At 37.7% G+C, this 22,014-nt stretch overlaps 3 protein-coding genes and 1 long non-coding RNA gene across 9 annotated transcripts in view; 3 read left to right on the top strand and 1 right to left on the bottom strand.

Moving 5' to 3' along the window:
* The window catches only part of mprip (myosin phosphatase Rho interacting protein), a 64,945-nt gene extending 59,150 nt beyond the window's left edge, over window positions 1–5,795 (top strand). The window contains exons 23-25 of one of the 6 annotated variants that reach the window (XM_016440857.1): window positions 35–120; window positions 286–300; window positions 4,895–4,974. In XM_016440857.1, the coding sequence (XP_016296343.1) occupies window positions 35–120; window positions 286–297 (98 nt within the window). In that variant the 3' untranslated portion in view covers window positions 298–300; window positions 4,895–4,974. Of the gene's footprint in view, window positions 1–34; window positions 121–285; window positions 307–410; window positions 480–4,894 lie in introns of those variants that run through there. The other 5 variants (XM_016440856.1, XM_016440859.1, XM_016440860.1 and 2 more) reach the window with 5 other exon arrangements.
* Window positions 5,796–6,954: 1,159 nt separating this feature from the next.
* On the top strand, window positions 6,955–12,138 carry LOC107653908 (uncharacterized). The gene is made up of 3 exons (XM_016440771.1): window positions 6,955–7,102; window positions 9,661–11,828; window positions 11,908–12,138. The coding sequence occupies exons 2-3, from the start codon at window positions 9,666–9,668 to the stop codon at window positions 12,136–12,138; spliced, it is 2,394 nt and encodes a 797-aa protein (XP_016296257.1). The 5' UTR covers window positions 6,955–7,102; window positions 9,661–9,665.
* Window positions 12,139–15,425: 3,287 nt separating this feature from the next.
* The window catches only part of LOC107653995 (uncharacterized), a 13,362-nt gene continuing 6,773 nt past the window's right edge, over window positions 15,426–22,014 (top strand). The window contains exons 1-2 of the long non-coding RNA XR_001630292.1: window positions 15,426–16,167; window positions 17,125–17,126. This is a non-coding gene — a long non-coding RNA (uncharacterized LOC107653995). The remainder of the gene's footprint in view (window positions 16,168–17,124; window positions 17,127–22,014) is intronic.
* Window positions 17,505–22,014, bottom strand: part of bsk146 (brain specific kinase 146) — an 11,941-nt gene continuing 7,431 nt past the window's right edge. Inside the window, exons 3-4 of the mRNA XM_016440854.1 lie at window positions 19,853–20,055; window positions 17,505–18,442 (exon numbers count right to left, since the gene is read on the bottom strand). Of these exons, the coding sequence (XP_016296340.1) occupies window positions 17,648–18,442; window positions 19,853–20,055 (998 nt within the window). The 3' untranslated portion in view covers window positions 17,505–17,647. The remainder of the gene's footprint in view (window positions 18,443–19,852; window positions 20,056–22,014) is intronic.

The following is a 22,014-nucleotide window of genomic DNA, read 5'->3' as shown; positions in this document are numbered from 1 at the left end:
ATGTTATGAAACGACCGGCTGTCATGTCTTTCAGATATCATGAAGTCGAAGAGCAATCCTGACATTTTAAAGATGGCGGCCGCAGCAGCCAAACGCTCCGAACGCACCATGAGGTCAAAGGTAGGTTTCCACACACACGTTGAGTCCTCTGGTGTTGAATAAGAGTTAGTTAAGCTCACACTGCCACCCTCAGGTCAACACGTTGTTGACAAAATACAGCAGCTTCTGCTTGTGAACAGTCAGGAACTGAACTGTGTGTGTGCTGTGTTTTGTTTTGTTGTCCAGGAAAAAGCCTGATAGGTAGCGGTAAGACTTTTGCACATTCCCTCCTCTAACACACAGTCCTGTGTGTGTGTGTGTGTGTGTGTGTGTGTGTGTGTGTGTGTGTGTGTGTTTTCCTCTGTTCCCAGTCTGTGAGTCGTGACATGCCCTGGGACAGCTAAAGACTAAACCTGAAGACCTTTGACTTCTGATTTTAGGTAAAAGCCCTTAGAAGGGAGCGAATGCGCTGAACTCCCCGTGCATCATTCAGAGGGATTCATGCTAGGGCTGGGCGATAAACCAGATCACATTGAGATCATGATAAAGCCATGATAAGCTCTGGTGGTTTTTAGTGGATCTAGATGAATCTAACAGCAGCAGCAGCTGTCAGTGTGTGTCTGTAATAATCTGCATGTTCTGCGTAGTTTCATGTACTACACAAACGCATGTGATGCTCATCTCAATATATGGGGACATGAACTTCCTCTCCAGAGCTGCTCCAAGAGTCACTTCAGCAGCTTTACGCCATTTACTTTGAGAAAAACAACTACCGTCAAGTAGTGATAGGTGTTTTGAAACTCTTCTTCATGAAACCGTGGTGAATCAACCAGTGATTTGGAGCGTGTATAACTTCCAAAGCCACGTGATTTCAGTAAACGAGTTCATTGTGTCTACTATAGTTTTCACCTGATCTTGGCGTTTATAGACATTGTTCATAAGACGCTTGTGTAATTAAAAGGAAGAGTAGTTGTTAATAGTCTGTTGTTGGCTGGTTTAGACAAGCCCTTCATAAAACGAAAACAAGCCGTGAAAGTTATTAATAGAACACATATTATACAGACACTTCTTATTTAATGGTATTTGATGATTTGTTAATTGCATTTAATATAATATACTTTATAGTAATCATTTTGCAAAGCAGTTTATTCAAAGCTTTGTAAACTTTTTTTTCTACCATCACTACTGTCAAATATACACCAAAACTCAAAAGATTTTCACCACAAACCAACAAAATAAAGTTGTTTAACTTGAAGAAATTATATTATTATGTAATATTATTATTATTGTTATTATTATTTTTGTAACTAAAATTATATTATTTTTATGGAGTATCATACAACCAAGATATCTTTTCATCCATGTAATTGGATGCATTCATCTATTGTACAGCATCTTATTTAACAAAAATAAAAATGCCATTTTTTTTTTGTAAATTAATTATATTTTCCATTTGATTACATTTGATTCCATCATGATTACAGTGTTATTGATTAATTTCATCAGACACCATTTTTGATGCTAAATTTGTATTAAATCATAAAACACAGAATCCAGAATAAATCAAATGTAAAACAGAATTTATATGAAGAGGTGCCCTAAATTAAAAGGTATCTTACTCTGTAGTTTGATTGTGAACAATCGAGTGATGTTTACATTCATTCTGACAAACATGTGGAAGCATTTCCTTCCTCATTACTGCTAAATGATTATTACATTTACATTTAGTCCTTTAGCAGATGCTTTTATTCAAAGCGACTTATAAATGATGATATTGTGATAGTATTTTTGGCCATATCGCCCAGCTTTAGTTCATGCATTGACAGACAAACAGATCAGATTATTTTCTGCCATGGTGCATGTGATCCTGCTGAATGAAGGGCTGTCCGTGTCATCTCATGTTCATCAGACGCGCGTCTCGTGGACTCAAGGGCATTTCCATATGCGTTGCTGGAAATCGTTCATATTGAGTTTCACAGGACCAGTCGCGGCGGTTCACGGCATGCGTCTGCGAGTGTGTGTGTGTGTGTGTGTGTGTGTGTGTGTCACTGGAGTTTGTTGGTGGCACAGCTGGCAGTTTTGAATACTTTTGTCATTTTTGTTGGGGTCACTGATTTAAACGCAATGAAAAAGCATTGCAAAAGGGATTTGTAATGAAGAAAATAATACTTTTTGAATTTTTTTTTTTTATAGAGTTGCTTTGAACAGGGCTTTTGCAGGTCTTCCACAAATGAAGACCTTAAAAAGGTCTTAAATCGGAGCAGAAAGTCTTACATTCATAAAGTCATGGCATTAAATGTTGCATGCACTGCAAAACATGAATATCTTCCTCAGTATTTTTGTCGTTTTCCAGTACAAATATCTAAACATCCTTAAATCAAAATACATTTATTTGAGATGCTAAATGTTTTCTAAGAAATTGAACACAATTAAGTGAGTTTCTGTGAGTGGGATGTGAAAACTTTTCATTTTGAATTCAGTTGATATTTCAGACTCCACTGGCAGATATTTGTTCTTGTTTTAATCAAACTCGCTTCATTTGGATCAATATCACAGAAAACGACATGCTCTATCATTTTGATTCTCAAGTAAACGTATCTTGATTTAAGAATCTTTAGACATTCACACTGGAAAACAAGACAGAAGTACTTTTGCCGTGTGATCAGAAGCTATTCAAAGCTTAAGCTATTTTTTGTAAAACGAATAAAAAGTAATTGTCGAAAGTGGCATTTTCAGACTTTGAAGTGTTGCAAATACAATGCACTACTTGTGAAACAATACATGCATGTCCCTGGACATTTACATTCACAGATCATATCGACATATGTGACCACAAAACCAGTCATAAGATTGAATAAATAAGCTTTCCATTGATGTATGGTTTAAAACAAGCCGTGAAAGTTATTAATAGAACACATATTATACAGACACTTCTTATTTAATGGTATTTGATGATTTGTTAATTGCATTTAATATAATATACTTTATAGTAATCATTTTGCAAAGCAGTTTATTCAAAGCTTTGTAAACTTTTTTTTCTACCATCACTACTGTCAAATATACACCAAAACTCAAAAGATTTTCACCACAAACCAACAAAATAAAGTTGTTTAACTTGAAGAAATTATATTATTATGTAATATTATTATTATTGTTATTATTATTTTTGTAACTAAAATTATATTATTTTTATGGAGTATCATACAACCAAGATATCTTTTCATCCATGTAATTGGATGCATTCATCTATTGTACAGCATCTTATTTAACAAAAATAAAAATGCCATTTTTTTTTTGTAAATTATCCATTTGATCCATTTGATTACATTTGATTCCATCATGATTACAGTGTTATTGATTAATTTCATCAGACAATGCTAAATTTGCTAAATTTGTATTAAACCTGCTGAATGAAGGGCTGTCCGTGTCATCTCATGTTCATCAGACGCGCGTCTCGTGGACTCAAGGGCATTTCCATATGCGTTGCTGGAAATCGTTCATATTGAGTTTCACAGGACCAGTCGCGGCGGTTCACGGCATGCGTCTGCGAGTGTGTGTGTGTGTGTGTGTGTGTGTGTGTGTCACTGGAGTTTGTTGGTGGCACAGCTGGCAGTTTTGAATACTTTTGTCATTTTTGTTGGGGTCACTGATTTAAACGCAATGAAAAAGCATTGCAAAAGGGATTTGTAATGAAGAAAATAATACTTTTTGAATTTTTTTTTTTTATAGAGTTGCTTTGAACAGGGCTTTTGCAGGTCTTCCACAAATGAAGACCTTAAAAAGGTCTTAAATCGGAGCAGAAAGTCTTACATTCATAAAGTCATGGCATTAAATGTTGCATGCACTGCAAAACATGAATATCTTCCTCAGTATTTTTGTCGTTTTCCAGTACAAATATCTAAACATCCTTAAATCAAAATACATTTATTTGAGATGCTAAATGTTTTCTAAGAAATTGAACACAATTAAGTGAGTTTCTGTCAGTGGGATGTGAAAACTTTTCATTTTGAATTCAGTTGATATTTCAGACTCCACTGGCAGATATTTGTTCTTGTTTTAATCAAACTCGCTTCATTTGGATCAATATCACAGAAAACGACATGCTCTATCATTTTGATTCTCAAGTAAACGTATCTTGATTTAAGAATCTTTAGACATTCACACTGGAAAACAAGACAGAAGTACTTTTGCCGTGTGATCAGAAGCTATTCAAAGCTTAAGCTATTTTTTGTAAAACGAATAAAAAGTAATTGTCGAAAGTGGCATTTTCAGACTTTGAAGTGTTGCAAATACAATGCACTACTTGTGAAACAATACATGCATGTCCCTGGACATTTACATTCACAGATCATATCGACATATGTGACCACAAAACCAGTCATAAGATTGAATAAATAAGCTTTCCATTGATGTATGGTTTGTTAGGATAGGACAATATTTGACCGAGATGCATCTGAAATCTGAGGGTGCAAAAAAATCTAAATATTGAGAAATTCGCCTTTAAAGTTGTCCAAATGAAGTTCTTAGCAATGCATATTACTAATCAAAAATGAAGTTTTGATATATTTACGGTAGGAAATGTACAAAATATCTTCATGGAACATGATCTTTACTTAATATCCTAATGATTTTTGGCATAAAAGAAAAATCTATAATTTTGACCCATACAATGTATTGTTGGCTACTGCTACAAATATACCCACGCTTTTGTGGTCCAGGGTCACATATTGTGTTCCTTAATTAATCTTAAAACAAGTCAATCTTCATCAAACCTGCAGAAACCCTGTTTTTATGGACATGCTCACAGAAACTGCTTCAAAACACCACATTTGAGTCTCTCTGTTTGCGTCTCCAGAGTCTGAAGGAAGGTTTGACGGCGGAGCAGAGACTTCACTTGTTCGACAACAAGGACACTAAGGACTTCTGACACGGACGCGTCGACCGGCCTCGCTGCATGCTAATAAAGAGCCGCATATTTTAGCCCAATAATCAATCACTTAGAGACACACTGGTCACAGCTACAGCGTATATTAAACATGGTATGAAGTTTGAGTTTTATGTCTATAGTCTGCATTTCATGCACTTCAGTTACTGTGACGTTGTTGGTTTGTTTTCATTGCCATGTCTTAATGTAAATACTTTGTTTTTAATGAAGCATCTATCATGCGTACACTAAACACGGCCGTGTAAGCTACTGTTTGAACTCTTTAGTTTGTGTGAATCGCCAGTGGAGGAAGTAACCCACGTCATGACTCGACACCAGATTATTGGCACGGCAGGAATCATCACGCGTGACGCTAGAAGTGGTCACTCTGCGCATTTCCTCCGGCTCTTTCTTGTTTTAGTGAAATGGGATGCATATAAAATAGCTGCATTTAGTCGACGCTTGCATCATTAACCGCTGACCTTCTGCAGCTTCTCCGGATGTTTTAAATAAAGGACCATTTCTGATGACTGTAAAGCACACAGGAACAGACCTGAAAGGGTTTGGGCTGCTCTAAAGAATATTAACAAGGCTGTATAAGGTTGCCGTTATGAATGAATACTGGTCCACTCACGTGAATGGGAGGTGTTTTTTTTTTGTTTCTTCAAGCTGATAAAGTCTGCGGTGTTGTTCAGTGGCAGTCCATTGTATTTATTTAAATGTTATGAATTTTTGTCTCACATTTCCATTCATCTATACATTATTGTAAATATACTGCAAATGTACACGAACTGACAACAGGTTTATTAGCAATAAATATTTTTGCACCCTCTTTTGCACTGATTAATCTGTCATTTATTTATATTGCAGGGTGTCTGCTGGTCTTAAAAGAGCGGAAAGTCTTGCATTAAATGTGTGTACATCTTCAGATTTTTTTTTTCTCAGATACAAATGTAAGAAATTTTGCGAGAGTAAGTTGTTTTCTGAGAAAAGGAAAAAAAATGAGTTTATACTTCAAACAAGAAATATATGGGAGTGGGAAATGAAAGTGTTTTCCCTCTGAATTAAGTTTTTTTTTTGTTTTTTTGGGAATGAAAATATTCCAAGTCCATTAGCAGATATTTGCTCTGATTTAAACCATAAATTCACTTCATTTTGATCAATTTCTCACTTTTGTCATTTTACTTCTCAAGAGATAAGAAGTTTAAGAATCTTTAGACATTAAAACAAGACAAAAATACACTTTTTGTACACAAGGTACAGTAAAAGTTGTTTCTGTATTGTAGTGGTTTGTTAAATTTTGTGTTTATTTGGAAGAAATAGTTAAAAAGTAATAGAAATCTGTTGAAGGTTATATGTTCAAACTTTTTACTTGGTCTTAAAAAGGTCTTTAAAAAGTTTAAAATTTACTTTCATACAACATGCCGGATGTAGGAACCCTGTATTGTTGCTTTTTTATATTATAAGTCATCATGTATTTATAAATGAAATTATACGACAATTAGGGATGTGAATCCGTTACATTTTTAAAAATCTAATTTATTACAATGTCCTGAATAATCAAATTAATTGCACATTCATTTTGGACAAAAGATAATTTAAAAAATAAGCAATAAATTAATATTCAATAAAGAGTTTATTAGTTTACATTTATTTACAATAAAATGTTAATGAGTACCCTATTTTAATATTTGAGAAGGGGGAAAAAAATGTTTGTGTGTTTAGTTTTTTCTTCTTTGCACTTATTTTCAAGGAACCGACTATCAGGCTCCCAACAATCAATAAAAACCTGGAACATTTGAAAGACTTCAAAATGTGCTTTTAGAACTGGAAGATGCTTTCAAATACAGCAACTCTTAGAAATGCATTGTTCCAGCTATGTGTGAATCCTGAAGTAAAAATGCAAAGAGATGCATCACAATTCTTTGCTTTAAAGGAGCATCTTGTGTCGCATAATAACTACACTGTTGCGCATAATGCTGCGCAATGGCTCACTCTGACAGCGCAGCCGTGACCAAAACCACTGGTTTCATGCATTATTCAGTCCGAACTCAAACAGAAGCGGCTGCACCTGAAAGAGAGTTTCTTTCCAGCGGGATGGAGTTTGCGATGGTTTCGTGAATAAATGCATCAGCTCGGGTGAGTCTCTGCACGCGCGCTCTTCGCTCTTTGTTTAGCTCGCTTTGCTTTGCTAACGGAAGCCTGCGGTGCTTATCTCTGATTAATTGCGCTGTTTAATTGGGATTCATAACGACATCCATTTGCTGGACGCGTTGGTGAGCGTTATTTAGTGTTGTTAGAATGTATATTAGCCCGCATGCTAACAGCCTGCTATGCTAACGTTAGCATAACAAACGCCAGACGGAAAGCGACACAGAACCACAGGACGGGTAACGTAAAGCGACTCCTGAAGAACCAGACGAACCCGGATTAAATCTGGTCTGGGGATGTTTGACAGTTCTGGATGTTATCCAGATCATACGTGATTTTATTTAGTGCAAAAGACAGATTTAGCCGATTTTGGAGATAAAACATGACTATTCCAGGTCGGGAGTGTCAGAGATTCATGCCATCAGTGTTAGTTTATGCGCTAATAAATCCATGAATGCAGTCAATAAAACAGGTTGTTATGGCCTTTAATTAAGGCCTAGTCATGAGTTTTCGGTTTTACATCAAATGCATAAATCACAAAAGTGATTTATAAAGTATCCAGACACTAACCCTGTTGAAAAAAAACAGCATATGCTGGTTAGGTATGTGTTGATGCTGGTTTAAGCTGGTCCTTAAACCAGCAAAGGACCAGCTTAAACCAGCAAAAGGACCAGCTTAAACCAGCAAAGGACCAGCTTAAACCAGCAAAAGGACCAGCTTAAACCAGCAAAGGACCAGCTTAAACCAGCAAAAGGACCAGCTTAAACCAGCAAAGGACCAGCTTAAACCAGCAAAAGGACCAGTTTAAACCAGCAAAGGACCAGCATAAAAAGGACCAGTTTAAACCAGCAAAAGGACCAGCTTAAACCAGCAAAAGGACCAGCTTAAACCAGCATCCCAGCGTCAAGACATACCTAACCAGCATATGCTGTTTTTTTCAACAGGGAACCTGAAGTACAGCAAATAATAATCCGTGGTATGCTTTGCTGTACTATGCAAATACCGTAGTACATATTACTTGTGGTCTATATTAAAATACTATGGTGTACAAATATAGTAATTGTTCATTACCGTGGTAAATATTAACCTGGTATTCCGTAAACGGATTGAAAAAAAAATAAGCGTAACTTTTTTTTGATAATGAAATGTGCTTTAGTTTGTTTCAGTAATATTTATCCTTTAATATTTTGTATTTCATAGTCCTACACAGTATTAAACTCCTAATTAGCACCATTTCCTGTATAAAATAATAGAAAAAATATTTAATAATATTTTCAATTAATACAATAAGTTAAAAGGTTAAAGAACAAAGGTGTTTAAAATCGGTGAGAAATAGAAATAAAGAAAATGTTGCTCTACTTACAAGACACAAGTGTGACTGTAAAGACCATTTTGGCTTTTTTTAAATCATGCCCACAATTATTATTTTTTTCAATGCGCAGTAGCTCTTGTCTTGCGTAATATTTCCGCTATGGCGCAAATGGCTCTGACACTGATTGCATGAATCTAAAGTGGATCAAAAATGTGATCAAGTCATGTTGATAATTTAGAGCAACCTTAACATAATTTTCAGGATTTTCAAATCCAGTTTGAAGACATATTTCTAATATTTGGCATATGACCAGCTTTAGTATATATTTAATATTGAATTTAATATAGTTTTTAGCTTTTTGCATTTTTTTTATTAAATATAAATTTTTTATTGTCAAAGCACATTGGTCAACTTGCATTGTTTTTAGTGGTGAATTATGTATAAATTTTATATACAAAATTGGCACTCATGTTTCTGCTCTCAGAGCCTCCAAATTAAAACGGTTGTGAGCAGCTGTAGAGAAAATCTGATTCCAGTTTTATTATTTTAATTATTACTATTGTTGTTGTTATTGTAGCTTTTGCATTTTTAATGCAACTTTTTTAAAATTTAATTTGAATAAATATTTAATTTTTTATGGTTAAAGATTGGTCAAATTGCATTTTTTAATGGTGCCTTATTAAAGGGTCATGAAACCCCAGACTACTACTACTGAGATTTTAGCAGAGGTGTTTGTGTTGCACATTATAGAAGACAATGTTAGCATCCGATAATTTTAACTGTTTGAGAAAACTGATTAATTTTAAGCGTTTTTGCGCTATTTTCATCTTCCGGGTTTAAAATCTACATTGTGTTGACGTCACAATTTGTGACGTGGCAAAGGACTATAGAACATCGATGACGCGTCGGTGTCCATTAAATTATTCATGAGACTGCGTGTTCTTATCCTATGAGAAGAAGCTTATATAAACGCCGCAGAATAAGCCTTGGGTTATCAGAGGTGCAACAGTGCGTAAAGTATATATGTTTTTGATGCAGAGTGCAAATGGTTGTGGTTCTGGACTTCTGAACCCGAAGCTGTGTGTGTTGTCTGTCTCCTCTCTTCCCCCTCCGCTCCGCTGCGCACCACGCCCACTCTTTCAGCATTTTTTAAAACTGTAGTGAGAACTAACCAGTGCTGAAACGGGGTTTCATGACCCTTTAATAAAATTGATCCTCATGTTTCTGCTCTCAGTTGATATGGAAGAGCCTGCCAGTGACTCGGATGGTTTACAGCCTCAGGATCTGTCCTCCGCCTGCAGCCTCCCCAACATCTTCGATCTGACGTGGAATGCCGAGGAATGCCTTCTGAAAGCCAACCCCATCGACGCCTTGCATGTCGTCCAGACGCCGGGCTGGTTTGTCAATCCTGGGACCAGCAATGGGATGTTGCTTCCCGAAACCAATCCTGAACCTCTTCCGCTTCCCACAGACCAGATCCAACTGGATAATGCATTTTCCAACACGACCGTCACGCTCTCCTACGTGAGCCGGTCGCACGTCTTCTCCGAGCATTCCCCGATCTACGGCGTTCCTTCCTTGAGCAAGGCGTTTGCGCTGCATCCCGCCGCGTATGATGCCGGACAGCTGGTGACGGATGCCGGAGATGCTGCGCTTTCGGTGGACCAACACTGTCTCCAGCAGGTGTCTGTACCGGTCGGACTGACAGCCTGCGATCAGTTCGGCTTCATGTCGCCGGCTCAGGTCGTGGAAAACGTGGCGGCGTTCTGCTACCTTCAACAACCTCCGGATATGCAAGATGTGGAAAACCTGGCTTTGGAAACGCTCAAATCTTTACAAGCCGATCCCAGCGAGTGCGGGTTCCCCATCAGCGTGGGTGAGCTTCAAAACGGAGCTGCGAATGGCCTGTGGAACGTCGGACCCTTCGAGGGAGGATTTCCGGAGGACGATGGCGCGAACGCAGACGCTTTGCACCGGAACGCCAATCCGGAGCTCGTCTTTCTCATCTCCAGATCCGAGGAGCCAGTGGTTTTACCGAACGACGGCTTCGCCATTTCATTAAACCAAGACTTCATTAGTCCGTTGGATCCTGAGTCTCCGTCGGCGGAGCAAATAGAGGATGTTTTTGCAAGTTCTCCGAGTGGAGCAAAGCAAGAAGAACAGTTTGATTCTACAATGCCGGAGGCAGCTGAGACCGAATCGCCAGAAACACCAACAGGGAAAACTGACAAAACGTGCAACACCGAGTCCATGCATGTCAACGATGCATCTGCAGAACAAACCGACACAGATGCATTCAAAACAAGCGGCAGCTCGCTCGCGCTTGAGAGGAGAAGACTGCCTCCGAGAGCTAGACGAGGTGTAAGAATGGGAGCCATTGTTCAAGACATCCATCCCATCAGGAGTCGCGTGTGTAAAAGAAAAGCTCAGAAGAGCAAGTCCAAGAAAAAGGTGCTGGAAAGGATGCGCAATGTGGCGGATGTAAAGAAGAAGAAGAAAAAGACGTTAGAAGAAACCGATGTCAGACGTTCAAGTAGACGTAAAGCCACCCTATCTACCTCAACTTCTGCAAAGACGCTAGATGCATTTGTAAAACGCACAAAGAAAAAATCCTCCGGAAGGATAAGAAACCTTCATTCGGTACCAGTCAAGCATCAAAAACCAATGCCGGCTCAACAAGGCCTGAAGAAATCTACCAAACGGAAGAGAAAGAAACACACGGTCGGCCATGCATCATTTTTCTCGCCACAGGAACCAGAAATCAAACTCAAATGTCTGAACTACGAGGAGAAGAAGGATGTGCGGGATGAGACCTTCGCGCCTTATGTGCGCATGCAGATCAAAGACTTCCCCATCTGTACGGTGGTCAACTATCCCGAGGACAGTGTCCGGATCAAGCAGGGAAAGCGGCGGGCGTGTGGTGGGTTTGCGTCCGGTGAGATGCCCGTGACGCCTGGATTGCAGTACGGTCGGGTCTGTGTGGACGTCGCACAGCGGGATGTTCTGGTCTGCTGTCTCTGCGGCGGCTCGGCCAATGCCATGGACCTCGGAGACTTGCATGGGCCGTATTACCCTGAAGGTTTCAAATCGGCCTCTAAAGCGGTTTGTAATCCACAGGAAGAGGATAATAGTGACTCCGACTCGTCTGTTCGAGGGAAACGTGTTGCTCCGGGCAGATGGACCGAGTCTCTTTGGACCAGCGATAGCCAGTCGTCCAATAGTCCTTCATCTAAGAGACCCAGGATGGATGGTGACACCGATTGGTTCAGTCCTCCAGTGGTTCCTCTCAATGCTAACGAGCACTGGCTCCACGAGGACTGCGCGATATGGTCCACAAGCGTCTTTCTGGTTCGGGGAAAGCTGTACGGGCTGGAAAATGCGGTCAGGTTGGCTAAAGTGTCGGTAAGATTTCAGAAACACAGATTCTTTAATGCTCAGCAGCCTGCAGTAATGACACTCAACCGTCTGGTATTTTTTTTAGGTTTGTTCGACGTGTCAAAGAAGGGGAGCAACGTTGGGCTGCGTTTTCAAAGGCTGCCCAAACAAATACCACTACACGTGTGCACTGCAGTCCGGTAAGTCATCAGCAGTCCTCTGCATTCTGTTGCACAATAGACACACACACACACAAACACACACGTTTTATTGTGGTCCGAAACATCAAAATGCTGATCTGCCTGTTAACAGCAGCTTTTGTGTCGGCATTTGCTAAGCAGACGTGTTCAAACTTGTGGTCAGACACACATGGAAAATAAACATGCAAATCTGCCCGTGCATGAAAAATATGATGTAAACTTAAATATAATATAAATATAGAATATATATATATATATATATATATATATATATATTTCTATATTTCATTCTTTATTATGATTTGCTGTTAACATCCTGCATTTTTTCTAGAACTGTACACTTTATACCCTTGGAAATTAATTGATGTGTTTGCTTTCCTGTTTTTAAATTAGAACAAGTCTATTAAAGGATCATCATATCGTCAAATCAACAGGTGACACAGGAGAAAGAGGACGCTATGCAAGGTTTGAGTGCTTCACTCAATACATGTACACCGTATTGTCTGGAAAATAAGTCGCACGTGACTAAGTCAAAATTGCATTTTTGAGAGAAGGAACAACAGGCGTGTCGGTTTACAGATAATATAAATGCTATAAACATTTTTTTTCAGTCACTCCACAACAATTCCTTTAAATTTGCTGGTATTCAGAAGAAGTTTATTTGTACAGTGCATTTCCCACATGCCACAAGTTTTGCTTTAAATAAATTAATTTATGCTTTGCTTTTACACAGGGTTTCAGTGGTTCTTAAATCAGAGCAGAAAGTCTTAAATTCATAAAGTCATGGCATTAAATGTTGCATGCACTGCCAAAGAAATATGCTTATAATGAATGCCTCTATAATTTGATTGTTTTATAATGACATTTTTCTTCATCTTTTCATCACAAATGTATGGCTTTGAGCATGTTTTGCGTGCTTGATGTTAATTGCATTATAAGTCGTAGCACATTTCAGATGATAAAAAGCACAATTTATATTACAGCAAATCCAGTATTTAATAGTGAAGCTCTCTTCTGTCCTCACAGAGTGCGTTTGACCTCTAACTCCAGTGTTCCTCCGTGGGACCTTCAGACAGAACGGGCCAACACCCATACACCTTAATAATTGTGCTGTTGCACTGCTCATAACACCGTCACTATCACACAAACGCCACTTTGTTAAATTGTGAGACTCGCACTAAAGACAAAGTGGCTTTGCGAGGTTCGATGTGAGGACTGTGGGGAAGGTCAGAGAGAATTGCACAAAGCAGAAGAACCACAGCACAATGTGCTCGTCTTATTTGCCAATATGATTTTACAAAATATGTGTCATATTTATATGCTGGCGCAAAATCTTTTTTTTTTTTTTTTTTTGGGAAATGCATATATCTAAAATCTATTTTTTATTAATTCTGTCTTAATTTATGAAGAAAATAAATGTAATCAACTGAATTTTAAATATACTGCTTGTCGAAATATAAATTCAACACTTTCTATTCATTTGGCGTCTAGTCATGAAAAATGCTCTTTGTAAAAGAAGGAAGCATAAAAAAGTTGTGGGACCAACAGCTAGCAAGCAGTTAAGAAGGGCACTTTGTGTACAAAATGGGAAAGGATGATGATTTCTTTTTGTCCGAGATTAGTATGTTGGCTTCATAATTCAAGCCCAAAGTTTTCATGCGGTTCTTAATCTGCGTCTCGAATGAGGATCTGTTTCTTCCAGCATGACGGCACATTTACACACTTGCATCATGAAGTGTGGAAGACGCTCTGTGAACGTGTGCCTGCGTTTAATCTTCATTTTCAATTACATTAATTGTATAATTCACAACATCCAAACATTTATTGTAAATGCTGAATATTAGTGTTCCAGTTGATCAGATATAACTTCATTTGAACCACAGCCAGTGGATTTTCTTGTTAGTTCTATGCACTTACATGCGTCTCCTCTACATAATCTGTAGTTTGTAGACGGTTATCTAGTGTAAATGATAAGCCTGCATTAGTATTGATATATCACCTTGATGCCATCAGAAATTACCTGTAGGAAAGTTTGGAAACCGCTCATGCGATGGCATCTTGGATTTGTAACTTCAGGTGCCCTTAAGATTTCCTTTCGACAGTTGTGAAATGTTTCAATGCCATTTGTTAATCTATAATTCTTTTCTAAAGTCGGTTTATTCATTTGTTGCTGCCTTGCTAAGACAAATCACTATCAGTTTATTTATGACTTTTACCCAGGAAGCACTTGCTTTACGTTTGATGAAAGAGATCAGGATTTGGAGGCTCGTTCTGTAAATGTACAGGGCATTTAAACAACACCTTATGTGTACAGACTATTTATGTCAATATTTTTGTTCAAAGTTTAAGATGAATCTGTGCCAAATACAGCCTGATGTACTTTGGCAGCTTGTGTGTTGAGAGGTCGAGTCCTGTAATGTTGCTCATGTTAATGTACTCGTGTTTTGTGCTGTATATTTGTTCAGGACTGTATCTGTACAAATCTTGTGCAAATGTCTTTTTTTCTTTTCTTTTTGTCTTTCTTGAATGAATTGTCACATTTTAGCATCTTATCAAATGTACCAAAATCCGTTTTTGTTTGCATTGTTTTTCTCAAACGTTAACCTTTCCGATCTTAATCTCAGGGTTGAGCCGGGTTCTTCTGTGTTGTTGACATTCTTACCCCAAAATGTATTTAACCTGAACTGACTAAACCCAGTTGGCCAGCGTAATAAACTGGCTTCTTTTATTTTGCTTAATGTGCTGTTGGACACTCGTTTGTATTTACTCATATAGTTTTATCATGATTAATATGGCTAGCAATATATAAATATAATTTTCTACATAACATTTATGGATGCTTATTTCTGCCACAGAGAGAGAGATTTTAATTCCCACAATTCAAACTTTAAATATATATATATATATTGTATTTTTCATATAGTTTTATATCTTGCAATTCCAAGAAAAGAAGCCAGAATTGCAAGAACAAACGTCAATTTTAACTGAGTTCAAAGAAGAAAAAAGATCAGACTTGCAAGATGTAAACTCGGAATTCCACGAAAAAAGTCAGAGGAAGAAAAGTCATAATTGTGAAATTTAAGAATTCAGAGAAAAAACAAATCTGAATTGCAAAACGTGAAAAAAAAAAAAAGAATTCTGAGGAGAAAAGTCAGACTTTCAAGTCTTTCAACTCAGAATTACAAGGAAAAATCCGAATTATTACATTTAAATCCTGAGTCGGGATTGTGAAACAAACTCCGAATTGCAAAATGTGAAAAAAGTCAAAGTTGTGGGATGCAAAAGTGAAAAAAGAAAAACGTCAGAATTGTACAATTTAACCTCAGAATCCTGAAAAAGAAAGAAAAAAGTCAGATTCGCAACATGCAAACTTGGAATTGTGAGGAAAAACGGCCAGAATTGTGAAATTTAGACAGAATTCCAAGATGTAAACTTAGAATTCTGATGGAAAAAAATGTCTGAATTGTGAGATATCAAGTAGCAACTGCGAGAAACATTCTGAATTGTGAGATTAAAGCCAAAACCAGTCATTCAAACCTAGACAAACAAACAAGTGCACATTTCTGTCAAGATTTATTTCTGAATAAGTCTGCACTTACAGGAAGACAGTTGTATTGCAAAGACAGATTTTAGACTGTTTTGATGACTGAAAGCCCACTGATGGCTAATGAAATCAAAACTATCACCAGAAACCAAAACGCTTCAGCACGGCAACGGCTGACCGATCCCAAAAACTCCAGGTCTTTTCATTCATTACTAAAACAAGGTCAAGCACTGCTGAAGGCGTTTGATGGTCAGTATGTGTAGTTTCCAGCAGAGCTGCATGTCTACGATATGTAAGAACGGGATATTTATGCTCTGATGGGCCACTTTTGATGCAAAGAGGTTGATACGACTATAGCTAACCTTTTTTTTTTTTTCTCAGAACATACTCCCAATACGTGTTGAAAGCTCATGCAGACATGTAGCATAAAATAAAACACACCAATTCCAATTAAAACAACCCTTTTGCATGTCTCCAAGGCCTTGAACTTCTTAGTAAGACTTTCCGTTCAAGCTCGCCTGAAAATAATCGCTTTCAGTACCTGACAGTAGCAGCGCAGGTGTGAGGTGTTTCAATCAGGTAGTTCTTGATCAGTGAGAAATTAACAACAACAACAACAGCAGTACACAAACACAACAACAAAACGAACGATTCAATTGGCTGGCTGGATGTTTCGCCCTACGTCATCTACTACAATTTCACCCTGAAACATTATGCAAGAAATTGTGACAGCAAAAATGTTCACATTACAGTAATTCTCACATATCTTCAATGTTTTTTCATCATGGTCATGCAGTTATTAGAACGTGAACGCTTGCACACATTTGCGCTCTGTTTTGAGTTTCAGTTTAAACCAATGTAGAAAAAATATAAGACTTTAAAGGGGGAACACCAAGAAAACAAAATTGTACAGTAGGCAAAAATACATCTTTTCAACCTGTCAGTCTTCAAATACATAGTGTTCACCACTACAACCAGTGCACAAGGTCCGACTCGTAAAGCAATCACAGCCGAACGCTCAGAAATTTAAAAAATACTCCTAAACAACCTTCGTGTTACCATGTTTTAAATTCATGTAGCAGCTGACCTTCACATCTGCCACAAGAACATCACATTAAAAAATAAGTTTGGCACAACTGTGCTAAAGTACTAAAATTAAATGAAAAATATCGATGTTTGTTAATCATTACATAGCAACTGAAAAAATAGATATTTCTGAATACTAAGAATCCTGATAAATTAAGTCAATTCAAAACAACAGTCTACAAGTCAGATTTAGAAACACTTCGAGTACATGCAAAATCTGTCACGTGATCATGATCAGTGTCGTGAACCTCTGGAAAAGCTTTCATTGGGTTGCACGCACTGAACACCAGGTTTTAAATAATTCGTACGCACTAAATCTCAAACACGCACACAAACTCACTCACATATTACCACGGCAAACATCGTCAATGTCCCAGTTCTCACTGTTTGCTTATTCACTGAAATGTTTATTTGATGAATTCCTCACAAGAATGAAGATCCCAGATATTCTCCTTTTTTCTTTTCTTTTTTTGCTTCATATATTGCTTTAGAGACGTTTCGGGGAAGCCCTCGAAATTCTTCCCGCAAGTTTCTTTGAGCTGGAACTGGATTCAAATGTTCAATCCACTCATTTATTGGTTCATTGCTTATCCATGAGTAAAGGCCCATTCACACCAAAGATGATAACGATAACTAGAACTACGACGTTATAAAAATCATTCTAATTCTGTAAGTCCACGCTACAGCTATAACAGTAATGACACTCCAGAAAATAAAAACATGTTCTTAGAACATTTTGCTAATGTTCCCATTAAGATGTGAAAGCGTTATTGAAAATGTGATTTCTGAATGTTCAGTTTTTTAAGTGTTTTGAAAATGTTTGGTCTTCTAAAAGACAATTTCATTGTATCATTTCGAAAACATGAGAACTGACGAGATGCGCATTACAATCACATGCGATTTATCGTGCAGCCTTAGTTGTAACAGAGACTCCGTTCCAGATGTACATGAGAGTTTAGAGTCTCTTATGGATGCATCTGCTTGTGCGCACATTAATTTCGCCAGCAGTTGGATCTCTACACGCAGATCTCTATCGGCGTCGTGACCAGGATGCGGCTGCTAGGCGGGCTGTCTCTGGCCGAGCGCTCGTAGCTGTTGGTGGAAGACACGGAGCTGTTCGTGGACACAGAGGTGAAGTGGTGAGCCGCTCCCGACTCCATGCCGTTGGTCTTGGAAGCTGTCGGAGACAGGGTCTGCTGCTTCATACGGTCCACCAGCAGCTCCTCCTCCTCAGACGAAGAGTTCAGCGCAGCCTGATGGTGGCTTCCGCCAGCCTGGCCATCCAGCATCCAACGGTGGCCAAAATGCGCAAACACCTCCTTGACGGAGCAGCGGCGCTCCTGCTCCAGGGCCAGGAGCTTTCGGAACATGCGCAGGGCTTCATCCGTGAATCTGCGCCACTGCGACGGCACCGCGCCGGTCCGCCGCCTCTGCCAGCGCACAAACTCCTCGTAGAAAGTGTCAGACGGCATGGCCTTCTCCCAGGGGAAGTTCCCAGTCAGCATGCAGAACAGCAGCACTCCGAAGGCCCACACGTCTGTGCTGTAGTCCACGCAGAAGCCCTCGTGCTTGGTCGTGTCGCAGAGCTCAGGAGCCGTGTATGGGATGGTGCCACTCACACGCTTCACCGGCGAGCCGGCACGCCGCGTCATGCCGAAGTCCGAAAGCTTGACCTTGCGACACTCCTTGTCAAAGATTAAGATGTTCTCGGGCTTGATGTCTCTGTGCACCAGCTTTTTGGAGTGCAGGTAGTCCAGAGCAATGGCCACCTGATGGACGCAGCGCTTCGCCACCGGCTCCGGCAAACCCACCTGAGCAAGAAGATTGAGAAGAATCAGTCACCGACACAACAAAAATCATCACGGTCAGAGCCTTGTATTAAGCAAGATTTAAAGGGATATTTCACCCAAAATCGAAAATTCTGTAATCCAATCTCTCGAACATCAAAGAAGATATTTTGAAAACAAGAACAGTTGAGGGTAGCCATTGACTTCCATAGTATGGAAAAAATACTCTCAGCACATTCTTCAAAATCTTCTTATCTGCTCAACAGAAGAAATTCAGAAAGGTTTTGAACGACGTAATGATTAATAAATGGCAGGTCACCCACAATCATGCGTTGAAATGACATATTTTGGCTGAATATGAACTATGTTTTATAAACGTATTGTTTAAAAAAAAAAATCTAGTAATATTGGCGATCTGACTGCACTGGCACTATCAGATGAGAACAAAACTTGAAGCAAATTGAATCCACATTGAATAGAATTGATCTGAATAATGACTCTTGTCTTCTGTAGAGCTGATTTACAGATGAAACTGAATTTCATAATTGATAAACTGCAACATTAACGGTTGTTAAACTAAATTGATTCAACAATAAATGTGACCGCTAAATACCGCTGAATTTAATTTGTTTCAGAATTGATTGATTTTTGCAAACTTCACACTTATTGACTAAATCAACATTGAACTGAATTGATATGAATAATGACAGTATTATCTTCTGTAATTTCTCTATAGCTAAATTGAACATGTTTTATAATTGATAAACATCGACACTGTAATTGACTAAACTGAATCTAAATTGAACTGAATTAAGCTGAATAATAAGTGATGTCTTGTGTAGAGCTGCTTTACAGATGAAATAAAATTTGTTTTATAAATAATGAACTTTAAAACACTGCACTGTTACTAAACTAAATTGATTCAATGATGAATCTGAATTGAGCAGAATAATGACAATTCAGAAACACAGCTGAATTGAATTCATTTCAGAATTGATTATTTTTTTTCAACACTGACACTTATTGCACTGAGCTGAATAATAACACTATTACCTTCTGTAGTTTCTTTATAGCTGAATTAAAGTTGTTTTGTAATTGATAAACTTTGCAATACTAAGCTGAATTGAGCTGAATAATGACACTTTTGTCTGCTGCTTTATAGCTGCACTGAATTTGTTTCATAATTGACTAATTATAACACTGTTATTTTCCTGCTTATTACTGTGAAACTGCTTTGTAACAAACTGTATAAAGCTCTGCAGAAATAAAGGTGACTTGACTTTATGGCTTTTTTGTATATTTTGGGTCTTGATTAGTCACTACTTTTGTGTTCCAGGGAAATTGAACAACATGAGGGTGTGTAAATCATGATTTTGAAAGAAATGATTTTGCTTTATTCATGTGCATTATGCTTGTTAATTGTCGCTGCATTACCTGTGGTGGAATGATATCGAACAGGTCACCGGACGGCGCATATTCCTGCGCAAAAACATAGTATTCCTCTGTTTCAAACGCAATGCCAAACATGTTGATGATGAAGGGACATGGAGACAGATAGAGCGAGATGCTGTACTCTCTCAAGAAACTCTTCAGCTTGGTTGTTTTCTTCTTTAGAAACTTCAGAGCCATCTTGGTACCTATGGGTTGAGGGAAACAAAACATGACGGCTGATTTATTTTGTTGAATCATTCAATTAAAGCATATATACTTGATTAACTTTCTTTTTGCTTACTAAAGACAGTTATTTTAGTTTTGAACAGAAATAAATCTAAACAATTATATCTAGGTATTCACAAACTGAGAAACATGTTTGAGTTTGTATAGAAATATAGATATTAACAGTCATGTTCCATACATGCATTGTTTCTTTCAATGTTTAATGTTTTTCCTTGTATGCATTAATTTCAGAACACCTGTTATCCTCTCATAATAATGTTAACAATGCACGTTTACCAAAATTATCCATGAAACCAGTCAAACATGAATGTTTAAACATTTGACAGTGATTGTAAAATATTAAAGCACCTTTGTCAGTGGTATAAAAATAGAGATATAGTTGCTAAGGCAACGTTTCTCATTTCATTTCTCATTGCATTTGGTTTCAATACATATATATATATATATATATATATTTAACTATATATATATATATAACTAAGCACAAACAGTGGAAGCAACGATGATGGACAGTATGAGAATGTGTGAAGAAGTCAGGACTCTGTGTGTGATTTCAGTGTCCAGAGGAGAGCGACGGATGTGATGTGAATGCTGTGTGAACAGAAGGACAGAAGTGGAGTGACTCCACATTGAGCTGCAGTGTGTGTTTGTGTCGGTGTGATGACGGACTGACGGTGCTGTCAGAGTTTGCTCTTCTGCTGATGTTTCTCAGATGTTTCATGAACATGACTGCGCTGGAGTGACGTTCACTAGATAGACAGCTGAAATCACACACATATATATTAAAGTCATCAATGTCCTCTACCAGAAGAAAGAAACTCTTACAGATATGTTCCTTGTTTTAAGCATAAAATCGCAAAAATTTGACTGTGAAAATACCCACAAAAGATTATTTAAAGCTATTTTTTTTTTTAAATGAGTATCAAGTATCAAGTAGACATTTCTAATTGTATCTTTAGAAAGAAATATTTAGTTTGACAACATAACATTTATTACACAAACATTTAGGCCACAACGGCCTATGGAACATAAAAGAAGATAATTTGAGAAACATCTCAGTATTGTTTGTTCATACGATGAAAGTCATTGGTAACCAAAACAGCTTTGTTACCAACAGTCTTCAAAATACCTTCTTTTATGTTCCACAAAAGAAAGGTTTGAAACGACATGAGGGTGAGTGAATGATTTTTTTGGGTGAACTATCCCTTTAACATTTTTATTTTTATTATTATTATTTATTTTTATGAAATGGTACACTAAATAAGAAACTAATCTGCCAGCAGGTGGCGGTAAATGTCTTTATGAGACATTCGATTCGTTCAAACGGCTGATTCATTCAGGAATTAAGTAAACGGCTCACTTTATGAATGGATCTTTGAATCATTGATTCACACGATTCGTTCAAAACGCGAATTCATTCAGAAACTAAACACCTGTTTTGCTCGGAGACTAGCAGCAATTCTGCTGTGGCTTAAAGGTAATATTTTCTCTGCAAAATTGAGCGAAAACACATAATATTGTGTTTAAAATATATAACATAATATCAACTTCATATTTACTGAACTGTTGTTTATAAAATCACGTTTAAACTCGTGATATTCGGGACAAAACCAGCACTCGTGTAATACTGCTCTCCCTGCTCGTGTGATATCGTATGATATAAATATGAGACAAAAACTCATACTCATTCAATATCTTGAATTTTAGGGCATAACTGCATTCATGGAGTTGTTACCCAGCATCATATTTGTCAACAGTCAACTGTATGAAATGTAAGATGATGTACAGGTCTGGAGGCGGGGCCAGTGTGTTAACTGCATTAAAATATTTTAATTGCGTTTTTCTTCATAACTAATTAATGCGTTAAACTGACAGCCCTAATATATATATATATATATATATATATATATATATATACA

The sequence above is a fragment of the Sinocyclocheilus anshuiensis genome, unplaced genomic scaffold (assembly GCF_001515605.1).
Source record: "Sinocyclocheilus anshuiensis isolate Anshui unplaced genomic scaffold, SAMN03320099.WGS_v1.1 scaffold454, whole genome shotgun sequence".
NCBI lineage: Eukaryota > Metazoa > Chordata > Actinopteri > Cypriniformes > Cyprinidae > Sinocyclocheilus > Sinocyclocheilus anshuiensis.
Note: the sequence above shows the minus strand (reverse complement) of the source record. Positions and strands in the feature narration are given on the sequence as shown.

Bases quoted from the DNA above. Each gene is read 5' to 3' on its own strand.
- LOC107653908 (XM_016440771.1), top strand. From the start codon at position 9,666: ATGGAAGAGCCTGCCAGTGACTCGGATGGTTTACAGCCTCAGGATCTG. The intron at 11,829-11,907 runs GTAAGATTTCAG...TATTTTTTTTAG, and splicing joins TCAGGTTGGCTAAAGTGTCG to GTTTGTTCGACGTGTCAAAG.